Here is a 16,911-nt window from a genome sequence, read left to right on the forward strand (position 1 = left end):
GAGTTTGTTTCTGAGATCCGTGAAAAGAACTGGGAGTGAAGAAAGGGAAAAGGGAAGAAAGGGAGAAGGAAGGAGGATGGAAAGGAATTCCCGGAGTGATGATGATGAAAGAAGGGGGAGGAAACCGGGAAAGAGAGAAGAGAGAGAGAGAGAGAGAGAGAGAGAGCGAGAAAGCTGAGAGAGCCAGAGAGCCAGAGAGACAGTTCGTCTCCATCCAGTCTGGCCCGCCAGCGGCTCTGCGCCAAGCCAATCTTTCAATTCACCCTTCCTCGGTGTGCTTTACACCTTATAATAGTTACAGCGCAAGCAAACAAACAAATTCAACGCTCAATATTTGGAACACAGATATTTTCACCAACGATACCAAAGATTCACTCAATTAAAATATTCATACACTCAACGCCCATTCATTACGCGATGCTGGCGATCTACGGCCCAAAAATGCCATTCCCCAATGGCCATGAAGGCATGCCTAACGCCCATCCCTTCCCAGTTGGCTAAACAACTGTCGACAAGAAAAGCAAAAAAGCAAACACACGGACACAAATAGAGGCGAATAAATGGCAATGTAGGGAAGAAGAAACAAAGGAACAATCCCTATTACCTTGTTCTTACTTGAACCCACGCCAACGTCGTCGCGTCCGATGAGTCTTGACATGCTGCTGGGGAGGAGCACCTTTTCCATCCGAAGTCTCCATTGATGAGTTGGCCACTTGTCCCTCCAGCTCATCCTCCTCTACCAGATCTTTCAGTTCGTCCTCATCTAGTTCGCTTAGTTCCTCACTCATTCCCCGCATAACGTCCCGTCCCGTCCAGCGCTCCTCATGGATGGTGGTCCCTATGGGGTCAAATGGCTGCATATACCATTGGATGCCTCCCTGAGACAAGGGATGTTGCTGATCGCCTGTAAAGCTGTGAGGCGGGGTGCGTGACTGATTCTGAGCGTCGGGCGGTGGGCCTTCACGTTTCGAGCTGTCTAGGTCGGTCTTCTCGACCGGTCCATTCACAGCTGGCTCAACTACTTCCATGGTGGGCTGTGTAGTTGTTGGTGCATCCTCACCAGTCTGGATCTCCGTCTCCTGCACCGCAGTGGTAGGCGTGGATTCTGAGTTGGGTACTGAAAGGGCGGACAATTCAGTAGACTCTTCAGCAGGCAGCGACACTTCTGTATTGGGCTCGACAGCTGCGTCGGCCTTTTCAGGTACTGCGGCGATGTCGGTCCCTTCATCGATCTCCATCTTAGCAGTAACATCTTCAACCCGTGGCTCCGCAATTTGACTCAGATCTTGAGGTTGATCTGCTTTGTCGGTTGCGCTCTGCTCCGCAGAGTCGACCTCGGACCCTCTCCGGGACATGACGCTATTTTCTAGCATGAGATCGAGCTCCTTCAGTTCTTGCTCGAAAGGCTTGCGGTTCAGTTCGCTCTCTTTCCTTATAGCATCTTCCAGTGCCGGCTGAATAGCTTTTATAATGCGCTTAGCCAATTTTCTCTTCTCACGCTGTTCGAGACTGAGTTCGGGGGCACGGCCGCTGATCTGCATCTGTAGCTCTGCAGTGTCCCCAGCTGGCTGAACACCAATCTCCGTGGTGAATTCCCGGGCAAGGTCGGCAGAGAAAGATGCCACCGACGAGTAGTAGCGTTCTTGGAGCTTTGCACGGATAGAGGACAGTCCTTTCTTGAAGATACCTTTGCCATCGAGCCTGCGAAGGACATTAGCAAAGGAAGAATTAGATAATGGAGCCAGCGCAGCTGCTTACCCTTGAGCTTTCTCGAAGATAGGCCAGAGCAAAGGGAAGATAGGGAAGTAGACGGTGTCTACGATGCTCCGTAGAGTTTCCACATCCTTCAGCTTTTCTTGTTCTCGCCTTCTGACTTCGTCGCACAGCGTCCTCAATTTATCCAAATCGTAGCAAAGCCTCTGGCCAAAATCGATGCGCCGCTGAAGTCGCTTGCTGCCGGTCACCCCCATCGCAACATAATCTCTCCTGGTCATCTCCATCGATGAGAAGGTCTCCAACTGCAACTGCAGCCGTTTCAGAAGCGCAGCACCTCGTCTCGCTTCGCGTTTAAGGGTCCAGTATTTGCAGGCATCTTCAGCAAATTGCTTCCTCTGCCGTACTCCAAATCGTTGGAGCGAAGCGCCGACCGAGTTTAGGACGACCTGAGGAATCACCGGAGCTCCGGACGGTAGCTTCCAGATCGTTTTAGGTGCAGTCATTCGCTTGCGCTTGTTGCCACCGACAGTAAGCGTAATACGTGGTGTATGTGTCCGGTGCCCGTCGTCCTCTCCATGCTCCCCAATATGGGAGTGGGCGGGTTCCAACGAGAGCGCCGCTGCTTGGCTATCTCCCCAGCGGCGACCCTGCATGGTATTCCGATAGTACTCGATCGCATCGGCCGTAGCGGCATCGGTACCATGCTCCCTTCGCCATTCGGGCGGAACATGCTTATCACAGAAGGCCTTGAGGAGATGGGAGTCCATCACGGCCGGGGTACCATGGCCTGACTTCATTTTCAGATAGAGCTGGGCTCGTCGGGCGCACGTTACGTGGAACGCCAGGTAACAGTTCTTGTTGCTACACTGGATGGATGCACCCATCCTCTGGCGACAGATATAGCAATTGAGTTTCCATCGGCTTCGCGGCACTTTTTCGACGTCAGTAATCGGCTCCATCAAAGATGGGTTGCCGATCGAGACTTCCGGAATCCAGATAGCACACAGAAGATGGGACCATTTCGAGGTGGTCGTCTGTTTGAAGGCGCCCTCGGTGTTCGGACAGAAAATGCAGTTAACAGATCCCCGGCCTATGAGTTGACACTTGCGGCAAAGCCATTGTCCTTCGGGGATAAAAGGAACGCCATAGCACTCTTGATGCACCGCTAGGTCGCATCCATCGCAGAACACAATCGCATTCGAGTTCTCGCAGTCGCCGTCATCACAAATGGCACACTTGCTGTCCTGCTCTTCGCCGGGGGCAGTTTCCCCATTGACCGCGGCGGCGGAGCTCGAACGAGGGCGCTGCGTTTGCGGGGGCTTCGGGTTCGGTTTTGGGATACGCTTCTCCAGGGCATACCATTCCCGTTCAATCTTGGTCATTGTGATTTCAAAGACCGCCGGTTTTATTGGCTCCAGTTGATCTTCCCTCCGTTTCGCGTTGTAGTCTTCCAGCCACTTCTCATCCTGCTCGTCCATATCATACTCCACCCGGCCAACAGCCGCATTGACCTCCCCCTCTGAGGCAACGAGGTTGGTCAGATCTAGGTCATCTTCCTGCGCACACTCTGACATACGAACCAACCGCCGGTCATGCCGCAAAAAGAGGTCGCTCTCTTGATAGCCAACGCTAGCCATGGTACGGTCGACATAATTCTGCTGACCTACACCAGGTTGGTCATAGAAGGTAAATGGATCCCGCAGTCGGAATGTGGGCTTCGGGAGGGTCAGCCTTTCGCGCGGATTGGGACCAGGAGGAGGAACGGCTTTCGGTTGCGGCGAGATGCCCAGAGCATGGAGGATAGCTTCGGGACGACGAGGAGGGCGCCCGGGGCGGCGCTTGATTGGCGTCGGCGAAGTGCCATTGGCGTGCGCTCTAATGAGCTCCGCGATCGGATCCTTGTCGCTACTGTTATCCAGGCCGTTAGGCGATAGGATTTGAGCTATCGAAGCCGACGGTGGAGGGCCATCCACCTCTTCTGCACTGAAAACCGTAAACTTGGTGTCGATATCCAGGTCTGGATGAAACTCCTCCCAGCCGCGTTCTTCGCGTGGTTTGTACCCATCTCCTTGTTGTAACGCAAGTGCAGCCGCGGTCGATGAGCCGAAGCGGCCACGATTCTGGCTCTTTTCTCGTCTCAGACGCGCAGAAGGCGGCGTGGATGGTACAGGAGGTGGCGGCGGCGGCGGCGGCGGCGGAGGAGGAGGCGGTAACTGTACGGGCTGAGGAGGCTCGGGTTCTGGAGCAGGAGCAGGAGCAGGAGCAGGGCGACTGCGGGAGCTTGAGGAATTGCGTCGAGCTGCTGGAGTGGTCTTTGGTTGTCTCGAAGCCGGCTCCTTCACTTCTAGTTCAATATAACGCCCTCCTCCACCGGGACCACCTGGAATATACTTCCGTTTCTTGAGGGGTGGGCCTTCCGAAGTGCTCGGATCCGAGCTCCGCGATGTCTTTAGGGTGACCTTGGTCTGGTTTCTCGAGGATCTACCCGGTGAGGAACGATATTTTGATGACGAGAGCGGCGCCATCTTCCCTGTTCGGTAGGATCTGTGAGATTGGATGAAAAGCGGCGTGTGGTTGTTTGTTGATGGACCCTCGCCCGAGCTCGCCGCTCAGCCTCACCGTGTGTGGGTGTTTTGAGGGAGGGAATTGTCGTAGGAAATCACAACCAACTAAGTTAGACTGCGCCGTAAAGACGAATTATCACCACATCAGATAAGCCAGATAAGTTTAGCATGACTCATCGAAGAGAGGGGTTTCGACTTGTAAGCACGTTAGGACGGGGAGGGCGACAAGCGAGGGGAAGACGCGCGACGACGACGACGACGACGACCGCGAAAGAGACAAGCCAGCGAGCGAACAGCAGTGAATGAATGAATGTCACTCCCTCCCTCCCTCTTTCCGGGCTTATCAAGCCAAAGGCGGAGAGACAGACCCGCCTCTCCCTCTCCCGCGCAGGGGAACTGGAACCTCCGCCGCCGCCGCCCGTCCACGGTCCCCTTCCAGCTGCCCCGTCATTCCATCTTCCTCTTACAATAAATCACCACAATTCTACACGGTTCACCCCGTGCAGGGAGAAAACAAAACTGCTATCTGATCGTGCCCGGTGATCGATCGGAGACAAGCATGAGTGGTCCCGGCGAAGAGCGGTATGTTCTTAGTTCTCTCCATGTCCCAATCTCCCCCTCCCCCTCCCCCCAAAGCAGCTTCCCCAATGCACTTCTCTCCCTGCCCCTCGTGCCAGCAGCATTCTTGGTGGCTGACCCCATCCGACTCACTGTAGCAGTAACTGGCGCGGAGGTCGCCCGTACGAGCAGAACCGCCACGCCGCCCAGAGACATTCCTCCTCCCGAACAATGAGCGCCCATGGCAGCTCGCGAGGAGGGCCGAACACATGGAACGATTCCTCGCGCGAACAGCCTCCTCCTCCTGCTGCTGCTGCTGCTGCTGCCCCCTCTGGACCTCGGCAGGAACAGCACGTTCCCGTGCGAAACTTCAATGCTACAGAGTCGAAGGCGGCTCTCAGAAGAGGTATGCAGAATCTCTCCGCTCGAGTAGCTCTTCGAAAGTGCTATAGCTGACAACCCGCTCTTGCTTGGTTCTGTTGATTCCGCAGGACCCGGAGGTACGCAACCCATCACTATAAACAAATCCCCCCCACGGAACCCATGTCCGGAGTTTTGAACCACAAAACAAGAAACTGACCCGCGCAACCCATCGTCCCAGAACCGAGGCCCTTCTTCTATAAACCGCAAAGCAAGGACACGAACAACAACCGGGCCAGCGGACCCTGGGGTGCTAAACGTACGTTATACAACCTGTAACCAATCTCACCCGCGCAGAAAAATCTACACTACTCCAACTCCCCCGAAATCCATTCTGATGAATTTGTCTAATGCATGAGTCTGAAACAAATAGCGAATCAAATGGCCAACGGCAAGGATTTCTTCCTCGAGCTTCGAAAACAAGTGACGGCTCTCCGCCAGGGCAATCCTGTTGCAGGTGGATGATTCTTCTTCTGTCAAATTCCGTTCCGCCGAAGAGAAATCCTGTTCGGGGGTGTAGCCACAGGGACGCCCGTTGTATAAAAGCCATCGGATGCTTAATTTCCACTCGGAGACGGGGTCATACATTTAAATGTGGTGGAAAAGAACACTCGAATCCTGCTCTTCATGTCTATATGTGAGGAGAAGTGCTAAGTTCCGCTCTGGCCACTGCGCGAGATGACTTGGCACCGTTGAGACTTACCGGTCTGGAACAATCGCAAGCTGGGATGAACAGCGGCGGCCCGGCAAACGATCGTTTCCATCATGCCCCATGCAAGGCCTGTAGGAAGCGGGGAAAAAAGCATTAGTTCTGTTATGAAACCAGGCAATGCATTCAGCTGTGAATCACTCTCAATTTTATTCATCCAATCATGATGCAATGACTTCTTTTTTTCCCATGGCTGTATCGACAGTCTGGAATCGTGAAGATACATAATCAGCCGTAGTGATAAACCCCCATTTTTCAATATACTTACATATGCTCCGATAAGGGAGCTGAAAGACCTGTAATATACGATGGCTATGACTAGTAGTGTACAACAGTGCAAGCGTGATACCCACGGATACACCCTATTATTTTACTCCTTCCCTTCCTCCTTGATCCACCCGCCAGGTCCCCAGAAGCCCCCATCCTTCGCGTCCGAATCGTCAGCAAGAGACCACTTTCTGAGCGCATGCACCGACAGATCCGTGCGCCAGCCGGCCTCGTACATCTCCATCCCCGCCCACGCGATCATCGCCGCATTGTCCGTGCACAGATACGGCGGCGGGGCATAGATCTGGATGTCTTGGAACCCGCGCACGTCCAGGAACGCCCGGAGCACGGTCTTGAAGAACTGGTTGGCCGCCACGCCGCCGCTGATGACCAGCGACTGGACGGGGGTCTCGTGGGGCTTGTCCTCGAGCGCGATGATCAGGCGCGAGGCGATGTGCTCGAAGCTGGTGCGCATGGCCGCGCGGGCCAGGGCCACCCGCTCGCCGTCCGCCCAGCCCTCGCCGGCCTCCTCCTTCTGCTTGATCAGTCGCTCGACGGTCGGTTCGATGGAGGTGAAGCTGAACGCCAGATCGCGGGTGTTGGCGAAGGGGGTCGTGAAGGACCAGCCCCATTCGTTTGGTGCGGGGGCCTGGACCTCGTCGCGCCGGGTCGCTGGAGCCTGGTAGTCGGCGTGGTCGGCGCAGCCGTTGGGGAACGCATATTGCTCCAGAGCTTTGGCGTACACGGAGTGCTGGGCCGTCTCGATGACCGAGTCCGGCAGGATCAGCCGCGCGGCTTTGTCGAGGGCGGACCCGACCGCGATGTCCAGCGTCGAGGCCAGGATCTCGTGGTTCGTGAGCGAGGTGGATTTCACCAGCATCGTGTGGCCGCCTGAGGCGAGGATGGAGATGAACGGGAACGCGGGCTTGGCCTGTTGGGCCTGTTGAGGGACTCCGCCGTCATGATGAGATCGGGCGTGCTCGGGGTCGTTCTCTGGGTTTTGATCCAGGAAGTATTGAAGGTGCGGTGTCACCAGATGAGCCTGCATGTGATGCACACCGATGAATGGAACCTGCCATGCCACGGAAAGTGCCTTCCCCGTATCCAACCCAACCAAGACATTGGTCCTCATTCCGGGGCCCCGCGTGGCGCACACGATGTCCGGTTTGCGTCGCGTTTCGTTGCCATTTGACAATGTGACTAGCTTGGGGAGGGGGGTATCGGCGGAGGGAGCCGGTGGTAAACTGGTGAGCGCCTTGTTGACGAGCTTCGCGAGGTTTTCTTGATGGGACTCGAGTGCGACAACCGGATGGATGCCCTTGTACGCCGTGGAGTCGCATGTTACTTTCTCATGGAAGTGGATTTTCGCATAGCCTTCCTTCTTTTCGACGATCGCAACCGAGGTGTCATCGCTACGTAAAGGCCTTTTGTCAGATTACTGTACTTCATCCTATGCGGCAGAACAGGGACCTTGAACGAACCAGGACGTCTCGATAGCGAGAGTGAGCAGCCCACGAGCGCGAGGCAGAACACTGCCCCTGGCAATGGCTCCCACGCTTCGCCGTAACGTGACAGGAGATATTCTCGTAAGTATTGACATGGGGGAACTAATGTGAGCAACGCATAGGACAAGTCAAGATTCTATCGCCTGTCGGCGGCGAAAGAAGCGGCCCGGAGGTTTCCTCGCACGGGCCACAGGAGCCCTGAAATGCTGCCCTAACGGGACCGAAGAGGAAATATGTCTGGCGGTCACTCAATAGCAATAGGAACCATTCTACAATTGTGGTCCAGACAAGTCTTAATTCATATGGAGAGATAATGACTGTATGGAGCTTAAACGAATGTAATTGGAATACTCCAGGATATGCCCGTATGCTAAGTAATTGGTCGCCAAATCATATCATCACGTCATAATCATAACAGAAGTCATATACACGCTGAGAGACTGCACTTCAACTCCCTCTTTCGGGTTGCATCAAGCTCATATACCCTACCAACCTTGAGATCTGATGGCCACAAGATGACATCAGATCAATGCCATGACCCACCCTTGCCCCTAATGTACAGAATCGGCATGTCGAAGTGGTGTCGGGGTTGGGTATGGGAAAGCTGTGCGCAAGGTCGAAGCCAAAGCCTTGATCTCACGTTGACCCTTCTTGGTGAGCATTTCTTGTCCCTATGCTCACGCTGTACTATTCATCTAGAAGCTCAAGAAGCCCAATTGAAATCGTGTCCAGTTCAATCCCGCACAACCCAGCGTCGTTCCTCCCGCGACAATTTGGTGTAGGTGCCGTAATACTCTTCTGGATTCTCAATCGGTGTCACGCAATGGACAGTCGGAGTGCCCTTGAACTGAATCCGTTTGTCCGAAGAACTGGGGGCACCTGGTGCGGAATGTTTCTTGAGAATGCTTTTGGAGGTGCAGGAGTTGTTGTAACCGAAGGACGGCACCTGTAAGGTTGAGAATCGCTTTGCGCCTGGGCTCGCCGGGGAGATTGGCGTTCGGGGAACAGCGCCAGGCGATTTCAGAGGGAACGACGAACGAGAGGCATTCTGTGCCGCAGAGATGCTTAACGAAAGCTTAGGCCGAGCGTACATCTTGAATGATAATTGACAGACGAGGGATAGAAGGTGGTTCTGTTCGTGCGAGAGATGTAGAGGATGCTCTAAAATTCAAAACGATGAGCGCAGTGAACCGATTGGCAGCAGAACTTTGATCAACAAAGTGTCCACTAAAGCAGGCGTGTGAATGATACTATTATTATTTATTGACGTCAAGGAGGAAGAAGCGAAGAAAACAAATAGCTTGCTTGGGCCAGCCAAACGAACTAGACAGAGACAAAAATAGAATAGAAAGAAAAACTGCACAACCTCAAACAGACGGCGTGTCAGGAAAGAGAAAGGGTTGGAATGCAGGCGACTGCTGAGCGGCTATATAGCTGGTCGGTGGCCTTCAGTCATCCAGGGGAGGGTAGAGAATACTGAGAAGGGAAGATGGAGAGAAAGAGGCTTCAGGCATGAGGGGGAGTCAAGGTGGAGGCGGGGCCAATCGCCGCCGCTCATCACACTCTAAGCGCCCAGCAACTGCACAACCAAGCACATCACCACTCCTCCATCACGCACTAGTACTTACTCCTTGCCACCAAGTCAACTAAAAGTGTGACCGGCCGATGATGGTCTGTGCAAGGTTCCTATTCGGGAGTCGAGTCCGCGAAGTCCCTAGATCAACCAGTCGAATTCCCGATATGCATACGAGGACATGGGATGGATGTCAGCTCTGCAGAACCAGAAACAACGAATAAAATTGATTTTCGTCCTATAAACTTTGGGGTGGTTGCTCGGTGTTGTTACACCTGCATAACAGGCACATCAACATCACACCCTTCCATGTAATGGTTGGGTTCTGTGACCCATCACTTGTCCTTCCCGCATAAATCCCATGCATAACCAAGCAGAAACTAGCATGCCGGCATGATTACTGCCACTATTCCTCACGACGCGCAGAACCAGCTTGGTTTGCTGAGCCAGAGATAGCCTGGGGACTCGTGAATCTCTCTCCTATTCCGAGGTAGCTCTTATCGGGTCTGTGTCTCTGCATCGAACGGACAATTTCATGCACTGTGGTAGGAAGAGAACGGCTTCACGTATATCCCGTAGCTGTGTAAAGGATCCCTGCTGCCCTTGTCATTACCTGTTGTGTGGTCGGGCACTTTCCTCGCTCGCTGAAGCAAATGATGGTTGCTGATTCTAGCATGAGAGGTCGGTTTTGTCGTCCAAGGGTCACGTTCATCCACCAACGTGTTAAGTAGCTGTAGAGTTGAAGTGAGCCTGCTCGGATGGCATGGAACGGGTCGAATGCATATGTAGACGCACATTCATTGCGATTAACCAACCCCATCAACCATGCTGATCTTCACCAGAGGATTCGGAAGTTGTCCGCCTGAACAACACCCGAAGCTGAATTCTCGATGTACTTTTCTGTCTCGGCTCCTCATCTATGACCGTTTCATCATCGCGGCCCACCGTTCTGTCTTCGTCCAAAATGTATTTCCACTTTCCATCCGGCGTCTCCAGTCTATCAAGCTTATACCTCTTGTCGAGATCTGCAAAGTGCTTTCGTCTTTCATCGTCACTCCATGCATATGTGCCCTTGAAATCATCCAAGATCCGGCTCTGGGTAATCCAAGGCATGATGGAGCCGATAGATCGTGGAATACGTGGGAATCGGAACCGATATCTTCTGGTAATGAAGACTGATGCCACAATACAGGCGTCAAATACCACTATTAGCATGACACAGATGAATGACAGGACAGATGGGTAAACCGCCCAAGACATATGATATATGATGCCATTAGAGATGTGGGCGGGAGTATCGAGGTGACGAAAATAAGCGTCTCTCTTGAGGGAGAGATCGGTTGCAAACATGGACCGGTAGACCGAGCGGGCAGCAGTTTTGAGTACACCGACGTCGATGTCTGATGTGTTAGAGTTCATCAATTCGTAAAGACTCACTGTCAGGCTGCCGAAGTAATCAACCTGAGCGGAAGCATTTTGATCCTGGAACGAGCCGTTTGAAAGGACAGGACTAGATAGTCTGTGGTTGTAATTAATCAGATTTGAGGTCCCGTTCTCTAACATCGGACCATCGGCAATAATGGTATCATTAAGTGGTATATGGTTCTGTATGAAGCCTTGCGAATTCCAGGCCACTGAAAAGTTCTGCATGACGATGAACGATTCGCAAATCATCGCGACTGTGTTGGCACTTGTTATCTCGGTATGATCGCTGTCGCTTGGCTGGGCGACCACCAATACAGCTGGCTTATGGCAACCTTCAACTGCTTCGGTAGGTGTTGAAGCGTAAAAGTTGACCAACATACTGACATCCTCCACGTTGTTCGTATCTCGTATTGCGTTGATTTCGCATGTTATACTCGACTCGTTGATTGGAGAATACCTCCAACGGCCAACATTGGAGCCAGGGTCTTGGGTAAAGTTATCCGCAACCGATAGCCCTCGACAGAGTATGTCAGCACCCACACCCCGCAAAGAACCACCGATAAGCCAATCTGAAGAATTGTTTGTCCAGGCTGGAAGAAAGGAGTGGCTGGAAGTTGTCCATGGTAGCAGGGAGGAGCCACTGTAGATACTCGTCCGCATGGTATCGAGTTCTGGAAGCACTGACGATGGTTGTCTGATGGCGAATGACTCATAGCTATACCAAGTCTTTAAATCAGTATCTGCGGTTGTCGGGCCAAGGTCATGATGAAACAATCCGTTGACTAGAACACTAAGTCCGGTGTTGACAATGCATGCTACTCCCACAAGCCCGAGTAGGATATGGTTATAATTAAACCAATTGAAGAGTGAGGCGAATGGGTTTAAAGACCCATACTCAAGCAGTAGAGATGAGGCAGCAGATGCTCCTCCCATCTGAAGGACAGACCATGGTTCCAGAACGCTCAAATAACGGTATATTGAGAGGCAGATCGCACGTATGATAGACGCGATCGATGATGGAATCAGGGAGAAAAGAACCCCTATGCTGCTTGAACTGACGAAGGTCAATGGAATAACATATCCATTTTTTACACACAATGCGATCACAGTTGCAAGACCAGCAACTGCCGCGGCAAAGATGAGAAATTCAAGGCCAAAGATCGGGATCAGGAGGAAATGAGGTCGTGGATCAGACCGGGCTTTTGCAGCTTTTCCTGGGGAGCGAGGCACTGTTTGAAGTCAGTACCATATTTTGACAATATGAGAATCATGACATACCCTGCGAGGGCTCGATGCAGATACAGGGAGGTTCTCTGTCCTGTTGCCAGCGACAATTGTAATTTTGAAGGATAGATCTCAACTGCCTTGTCGACAATTCATCAAGATTCATATGCGAGATATGCGAGATATCGATAATGTCTGCCATGATGCCACACATCGACGCAATAGATGCAGGATCGCCTCGAAGCAGGTTTGGCCGGCGTGGGTAAGCGTAGGCCAGGTATAAAATCACTATCACGCTCAGCGAAAGTATCGCCTCAGACATAAGGGACTGCCACGGTCCAACCATGATAGCCATTTGATGTGTCACATGAGACGCTTGGACATAATTAGATTGAGCGCAGACGTCGAATATTCGGTTCATCAACGGTACGAAGGCTTTTTCAATGCCCCTGTTGAGTCTCGAGATTAGTTTATCTTGAGAAGCAGACAGTCCGACCGATTCCCTGTTCAAAAATGAGGTGCCGTTGTTTGCGAGTACTTCTGACAAAATAAGGTTTTTGAAATGAGTGGTGTTCAGGGATACCCCTGAAACATTGCTCATAGTATCTGAATGCAATGCGGTGACGGACAATGATCCATTAGCTTGTAGTGAAATGCTGGCCTCTGAGGTCCGGTAGAGAATCTGGCAGCCAAAGCCGCTGACATTATGCGTGTAGTCAGAGCCCTGTAAATTCGACCAATTGCTGCTGATATTCTCGGTAGTTTGATTCAGACTGATTTCAAGAACGATACCCACAAGGTCAATAGCAGCGCACGTATCATCACGGTCTGATGCACTTAGAACTGGCTGCCAATGCGATATCTGCAATGAACCATTGGTGGATGGTATGGAGATTGCTTCACTCAAATGCATCGAGCAATTTTCTGAAGTTGATGATGTAATGGACATGTCCCAAACGGCCGATCGATCATATAGCGAAGCTGCCTGAGAGCCGGTTCGATTCGTCAAGACATCGATGACCAGATCATCCTCCACTGTCAAATCAATACAAGACAGCTCTGCCCAGTAGACGGACTGGGTGAGTTCCCACTTCGCCGTATCATACTGGACATCCCAGGGAATATTCACGGGCGCCATTGCATACTTAGCTGAGTCCGGTTCATCGTAAGTCAGATATCGGTGATCCCGAGAGGCTGTGTGATTCACTGTTGAGTTATATGACACGGACGCTTGCCCTTCCATATCTATCAACTCCGGCCATATCTCGAGATGTTGACTGCTGTAGACTGTGGCGTCGTCCATTCTGAACAGACTGCTCTGGAGTGAGGGGAAAACCAGTTGCAAGAGGACACTCAAGATCGAGATGAAAACTGCCATCCAGTGTCGATTCCTGAATGCGAAGAATGGGGCGGTGGTAAAATGGCCGAACTCATAGTTCAGCAAAAGTACCTCGGCCGATACTCCGTTTGGCTTAGAAAGTTGAAAATATGGCTCCAAACGAAGAGCATCATACTCGACGACAGACCATAGGATGGCCACAATCATGCCCAAGATGCTCGGAACATAAGTGAAGATGAATTTTCGAGCAATGGTGATCTCATCGGAGTCAGTGAAGATATCAAGTCCGCCTGTGTCGTTACCCCACTGCCGAAGTACTTCTGTGACAATCACCATGGACACCATTAGGCCAGCCAAGGGGAACAAGTACCGACGACGCAAAGTCTGAGGCAGCCATCCTGAATTCCGAGTCTGAGGAACATGCCCAGTAGTTTGTGACATCGTTCAACTTAGCAGTCTCGAATCAACGTGGTATCGATAAGCGGAGTGCTGGTGGGCATCGAGAGCGAGCCAGTACAAATTCAGGACCGAATCCACATGGCTGACCGTCGGAGTGTCAAGATCAGATTTTTGGGAGCATAACTGATGGCATAGCCATTTGAAACGTCTAGTCAATTGATTATCACGACAATTTAATGCAGCAACCGATCTATGAAGAAGATACAACCAGGTCCCTTCTCAAAGAAAAGCCCATGGCACCATGTAAAAGTGAGGTTGACGGAAACGAGATAAGGCCGAACTGGGCTGTGTCCAGGGAAATCTGGCCAAGCGCCGAAGAGACCTTAGATAAGTCTCAGGATGGGCGGGTGGGCTGCGTGACGCCTTTAGGATACTATTGGTGCACTCCTGCGTGGATCCCGCCGGGGCTAGTGATGCGTAGCTGTGAAATTATGCGATGATGATGAGCGGGCCGCGCATCTTGCCCAGAAGGCTATGGCTTCTGAGAGGGTGGTAATGCGATTATCTAGACCATTAGTGCTCACCTTAGCAAATATGAATATGGCGGTATGGTACTGAAGTCATAGTCCTAAGGGGTCGAACTGATAAAGACCTTAGTTTGAGGGGACCTAATCCATTTCTTCGCCACATGTTTCGACAGGGGTTGTGGGTCGCGGGATTCGGTTTATTCAGGAATCGCCTGAATTGAAGGAACAAGCATTTCGGAAAGAGAAAGCGGGAGACAGTGATTGAAAATGAACACGGGCAGACAGGGGTATCAATCATTGATTCGTTATGGTATGCACCCCAGGTCAGTCCTCTTGACAAACAGTGATGATCAACCCGAATGCTTCAATGCATTCAAGCAGGCATCCTCACTTCAGATTGTTTATTTGGAGGGTATCTTTGAGTCTGCCCAACTTCATTAGCCTCGCGGAACATGCTGCACCCGCTAGAATCTGCCAGCAAGGTTTAAGTTCGACACTCATGCCTCTGAAGAAGGTCTGGATGCATGCTCGAGGTAGTCTTGCTTACACTGGCCCAGTCAAGTTCCAACGACTGAATACTGTGGCTTGATGACCACAATGCCATGATCGCCAGTGTGTTTTTTTAAGCTTGGCTTAGCTTGGATGGGGAAAAGGTCCACTCCCGGTGGCCTTGATCATGCTCTCAGCCCAGGTCTCCAATCCCTGCTTTTGTGGAAAGTCGACGGGCTGTTGTACTGCATTGCTATCCATGCTGATGTGCTTATGCTTTCAGATAAAAACCGAATCAAAGCCGGTAGGCCGTCATGGGATCTGGCGACCAGAGCTACCGTCACGGGTGCTTAATGTAGTTGCTGGAAGCCGGCAACACTCATGTTGGTGTTGACCTTTACATTGGACAGCCAGCCATGCAAACAGATCAAAATCCATGGGTCAGGCATCCAGAATGACAGCGAACGGCAGCCACGGTCGGATGCGACTCCCCCAAAAGCCTCAATATCTCCCCCATCGAATGTGCCACTTTTCAGATCTCTGGTGCCCTGGTTTAGATTTCATAAGGCCCATTATACATCACTTTCTGGATCCATGTTTTGAGGTTGACCAAAAGGCCTCGATCGCGAACCGAACAAGGCTGGACAAGGCTGGACAAGGCTGGATCGGGTGACGTCAACAGTCTCATTTTACAGTCTCCTTAAACTAGTGTTCCCAGGCATCCGGCCCGCAGAGAGCCAATTCGAATGTTGAAACAAAAACCCAGTTCACAAACGTCCCTACATCTTTACAACTTATATCGTTGCTTGCAATTGTCGGTCTTTCAACACAATGGGCGGTCTCCAAAATCTTCTGGAGCCTGGAGGTAAGTTATACCCAGGGATCGCCGCAGCCATCCGAATAGTGACTAATGTATATTCTACAAGTACAGCGATCGTCGCGGTTTTCACTACGGGAACTTTGATAAACCGACGCAGGCATGTCAGATCGCCGGAAATCCCCAGTGTTGAATCACCGTTGCTTGCGGATGGTCTTGAGGACGTGAAGCCAAACACAGACGACGAACGTTCGCTCCGCAACCGCCGGACACCTCAGTCTCGTCTTCTAGCACATTTTCCCTTCCTGCTGGAAATATTGTACTGGCTGCTCACATACTGGGTATGATGTGCTCACCCATATATGTAAGGGACGCAATCTAACTGAAGACTCAAGATCTACCAAGGGCTGCGGGCGTTCTCTGCTCGAATGATTGCCGGCCACAAGGAGATCTTCGACACAGCTGAGCGCCATGCTATTTCGATCCTTCACCTAGAGCATTTCCTCCACCTTGACGTCGAATTGTCGGTTCAGAGATACATCCTCAACGAGATTCCGTGGCTCATGCCCTTTTTGGCGCGTGTATATTACTCGCACATCGTTCTTGGAGTGGTATTTGTGGTTTATTGCTATACCTTTGTTCAGCGTGACAGATACCAGGCGCTCCGACGCACGTTGGCATTTGAGAATGTCATTGCCTTTACGATCCTTACTCTGTGGAGGTGCATGCCCCCGCGTCTCCTACCCGAGGAGTACGGGTTTGTCGATGTCCTACACAGTAACAAGGGCGGTTCGGCTTGGACGCAGAACAAGTTCCAGCTCACAATCGCAGCGATGCCTTCGCTTCACTTCGGAAACTCCATGTTCATTGCGCTGTGTCTGCTCAAGTTCAGCCCTCATTGGTACCTGCGAATGATCGCGCCGTTGTGGCCCATGATGATGGGTCTCACGATCGTAGCGACCGCCAACCACTTCATTTTGGACGCTGTCGTTGGTGCATGTGTGGTACTCACTGCTTTTAGGTTCAACCGCGTCATGCTGGGTCTGCTGCCGATAGAGAGAGCGGTTTTTAGATTGCTTCGCCTAGAGAAGCCTTGAGCTTATAGAGGGCGATGGGATGATTGGGTTAGCCATTGGACTCGAGACCTATATATTTTTAAGGATACTTCGTCTTTCCGTGATGCGGCCATCAATATGTATGAGTATCGCACTCACGAACAGAACTTCAGTTACGAACTCACCGTGTATAACAAGAAGATAGACAGTGATTCCTGCATTTGAAAACTGGGTAGACTAAGTAGCTTGGTAGTCCTGCAGCTAAGCATTGCCAAGACTTGAAAATCTCATAAGAAGTGATATAATATCAGGAACCTTGCGAGT

General features: G+C 51.8%; 7 protein-coding genes across 7 annotated transcripts; 3 read left to right on the plus strand and 4 right to left on the minus strand.

Moving 5' to 3' along the window:
• Window positions 1–260: 260 nt before the first annotated feature.
• Window positions 261–4,569, minus strand: BO72DRAFT_524904 (putative PHD finger domain protein). The gene is made up of 2 exons (XM_040949920.1): window positions 1,759–4,569; window positions 261–1,701 (listed from the first exon to the last, which is right to left on the minus strand). The coding sequence occupies exons 1-2, from the start codon at window positions 4,239–4,241 to the stop codon at window positions 612–614; spliced, it is 3,573 nt and encodes a 1,190-aa protein (XP_040804969.1). The 5' UTR covers window positions 4,242–4,569; the 3' UTR covers window positions 261–611.
• Window positions 4,423–4,895, plus strand: BO72DRAFT_265317 (uncharacterized protein). The gene has a single exon (XM_040940158.1). It carries the CDS (start codon window positions 4,587–4,589, stop codon window positions 4,821–4,823), a length of 237 nt encoding a protein of 78 aa, XP_040804970.1. The 5' UTR covers window positions 4,423–4,586; the 3' UTR covers window positions 4,824–4,895.
• BO72DRAFT_444961 (uncharacterized protein) lies at window positions 4,540–6,127 on the plus strand. The gene is made up of 5 exons (XM_040943933.1): window positions 4,540–4,862; window positions 4,997–5,244; window positions 5,330–5,338; window positions 5,440–5,517; window positions 5,632–6,127. Exons 1-5 carry the CDS (start codon window positions 4,840–4,842, stop codon window positions 5,721–5,723), a joined length of 450 nt encoding a protein of 149 aa, XP_040804971.1. The 5' UTR covers window positions 4,540–4,839; the 3' UTR covers window positions 5,724–6,127.
• Window positions 6,128–6,159: 32 nt separating this feature from the next.
• On the minus strand, window positions 6,160–7,846 carry BO72DRAFT_397213 (N(6)-L-threonylcarbamoyladenine synthase family protein). The gene is made up of 2 exons (XM_040942056.1): window positions 7,716–7,846; window positions 6,160–7,646 (listed from the first exon to the last, which is right to left on the minus strand). The coding sequence occupies exons 1-2, from the start codon at window positions 7,832–7,834 to the stop codon at window positions 6,338–6,340; spliced, it is 1,428 nt and encodes a 475-aa protein (XP_040804972.1). The 5' UTR covers window positions 7,835–7,846; the 3' UTR covers window positions 6,160–6,337.
• A 626-nt stretch (window positions 7,847–8,472) lies between these two features.
• On the minus strand, window positions 8,473–8,832 carry BO72DRAFT_369912 (uncharacterized protein; the record flags this gene model as incomplete). The annotated part of the gene is made up of 1 exon (XM_040940936.1): window positions 8,473–8,832. One exon carries the CDS (start codon window positions 8,830–8,832, stop codon window positions 8,473–8,475), a length of 360 nt encoding a protein of 119 aa, XP_040804973.1.
• Window positions 8,833–10,131: 1,299 nt separating this feature from the next.
• On the minus strand, window positions 10,132–13,741 carry BO72DRAFT_370337 (DUF3433 domain-containing protein; the record flags this gene model as incomplete). The annotated part of the gene is made up of 2 exons (XM_040940961.1): window positions 10,132–11,966; window positions 12,016–13,741. 2 exons carry the CDS (start codon window positions 13,739–13,741, stop codon window positions 10,132–10,134), a joined length of 3,561 nt encoding a protein of 1,186 aa, XP_040804974.1.
• A 1,726-nt stretch (window positions 13,742–15,467) lies between these two features.
• Window positions 15,468–16,779, plus strand: BO72DRAFT_265460 (phosphatase PAP2 family protein). The gene is made up of 3 exons (XM_040940159.1): window positions 15,468–15,580; window positions 15,647–15,873; window positions 15,928–16,779. The coding sequence occupies exons 1-3, from the start codon at window positions 15,547–15,549 to the stop codon at window positions 16,627–16,629; spliced, it is 963 nt and encodes a 320-aa protein (XP_040804975.1). The 5' UTR covers window positions 15,468–15,546; the 3' UTR covers window positions 16,630–16,779.
• The last annotated feature ends 132 nt before the right edge of the window (window positions 16,780–16,911 follow it).

Source organism: Aspergillus fijiensis (genome assembly GCF_003184825.1).
Source record: "Aspergillus fijiensis CBS 313.89 unplaced genomic scaffold BO72scaffold_7, whole genome shotgun sequence".
Taxonomy (NCBI): domain Eukaryota; kingdom Fungi; phylum Ascomycota; class Eurotiomycetes; order Eurotiales; family Aspergillaceae; genus Aspergillus; species Aspergillus fijiensis.

Excerpts from the sequence above, each read along its gene's own strand:
- BO72DRAFT_524904 (XM_040949920.1), bottom strand. The coding sequence starts at position 4,241 with ATGGCGCCGCTCTCGTCATCAAAATATCGTTCCTCACCGGGTAGATCC. Across the intron at positions 1,702-1,758 it reads ATCTTCGAGAAAGCTCAAGG|GCTCGATGGCAAAGGTATCT; the intron begins GTAAGCAGCTGC and ends TGTCCTTCGCAG.
- BO72DRAFT_265317 (XM_040940158.1), top strand. The coding sequence starts at position 4,587 with ATGAATGTCACTCCCTCCCTCCCTCTTTCCGGGCTTATCAAGCCAAAG.
- BO72DRAFT_444961 (XM_040943933.1), top strand. The coding sequence starts at position 4,840 with ATGAGTGGTCCCGGCGAAGAGCG. Across the intron at positions 4,863-4,996 it reads AGTGGTCCCGGCGAAGAGCG|CAGTAACTGGCGCGGAGGTC; the intron begins GTATGTTCTTAG and ends GACTCACTGTAG. Across the intron at positions 5,518-5,631 it reads CGGACCCTGGGGTGCTAAAC|CGAATCAAATGGCCAACGGC; the intron begins GTACGTTATACA and ends TGAAACAAATAG.
- BO72DRAFT_397213 (XM_040942056.1), bottom strand. The coding sequence starts at position 7,834 with ATGTCAATACTTACGAGAATATCTCCTGTCACGTTACGGCGAAGCGTG. Across the intron at positions 7,647-7,715 it reads CTCGCTATCGAGACGTCCTG|CGATGACACCTCGGTTGCGA; the intron begins GTTCGTTCAAGG and ends GCCTTTACGTAG.
- BO72DRAFT_265460 (XM_040940159.1), top strand. The coding sequence starts at position 15,547 with ATGGGCGGTCTCCAAAATCTTCTGGAGCCTGGAG. Across the intron at positions 15,581-15,646 it reads AAATCTTCTGGAGCCTGGAG|CGATCGTCGCGGTTTTCACT; the intron begins GTAAGTTATACC and ends CTACAAGTACAG. Across the intron at positions 15,874-15,927 it reads ACTGGCTGCTCACATACTGG|ATCTACCAAGGGCTGCGGGC; the intron begins GTATGATGTGCT and ends TGAAGACTCAAG.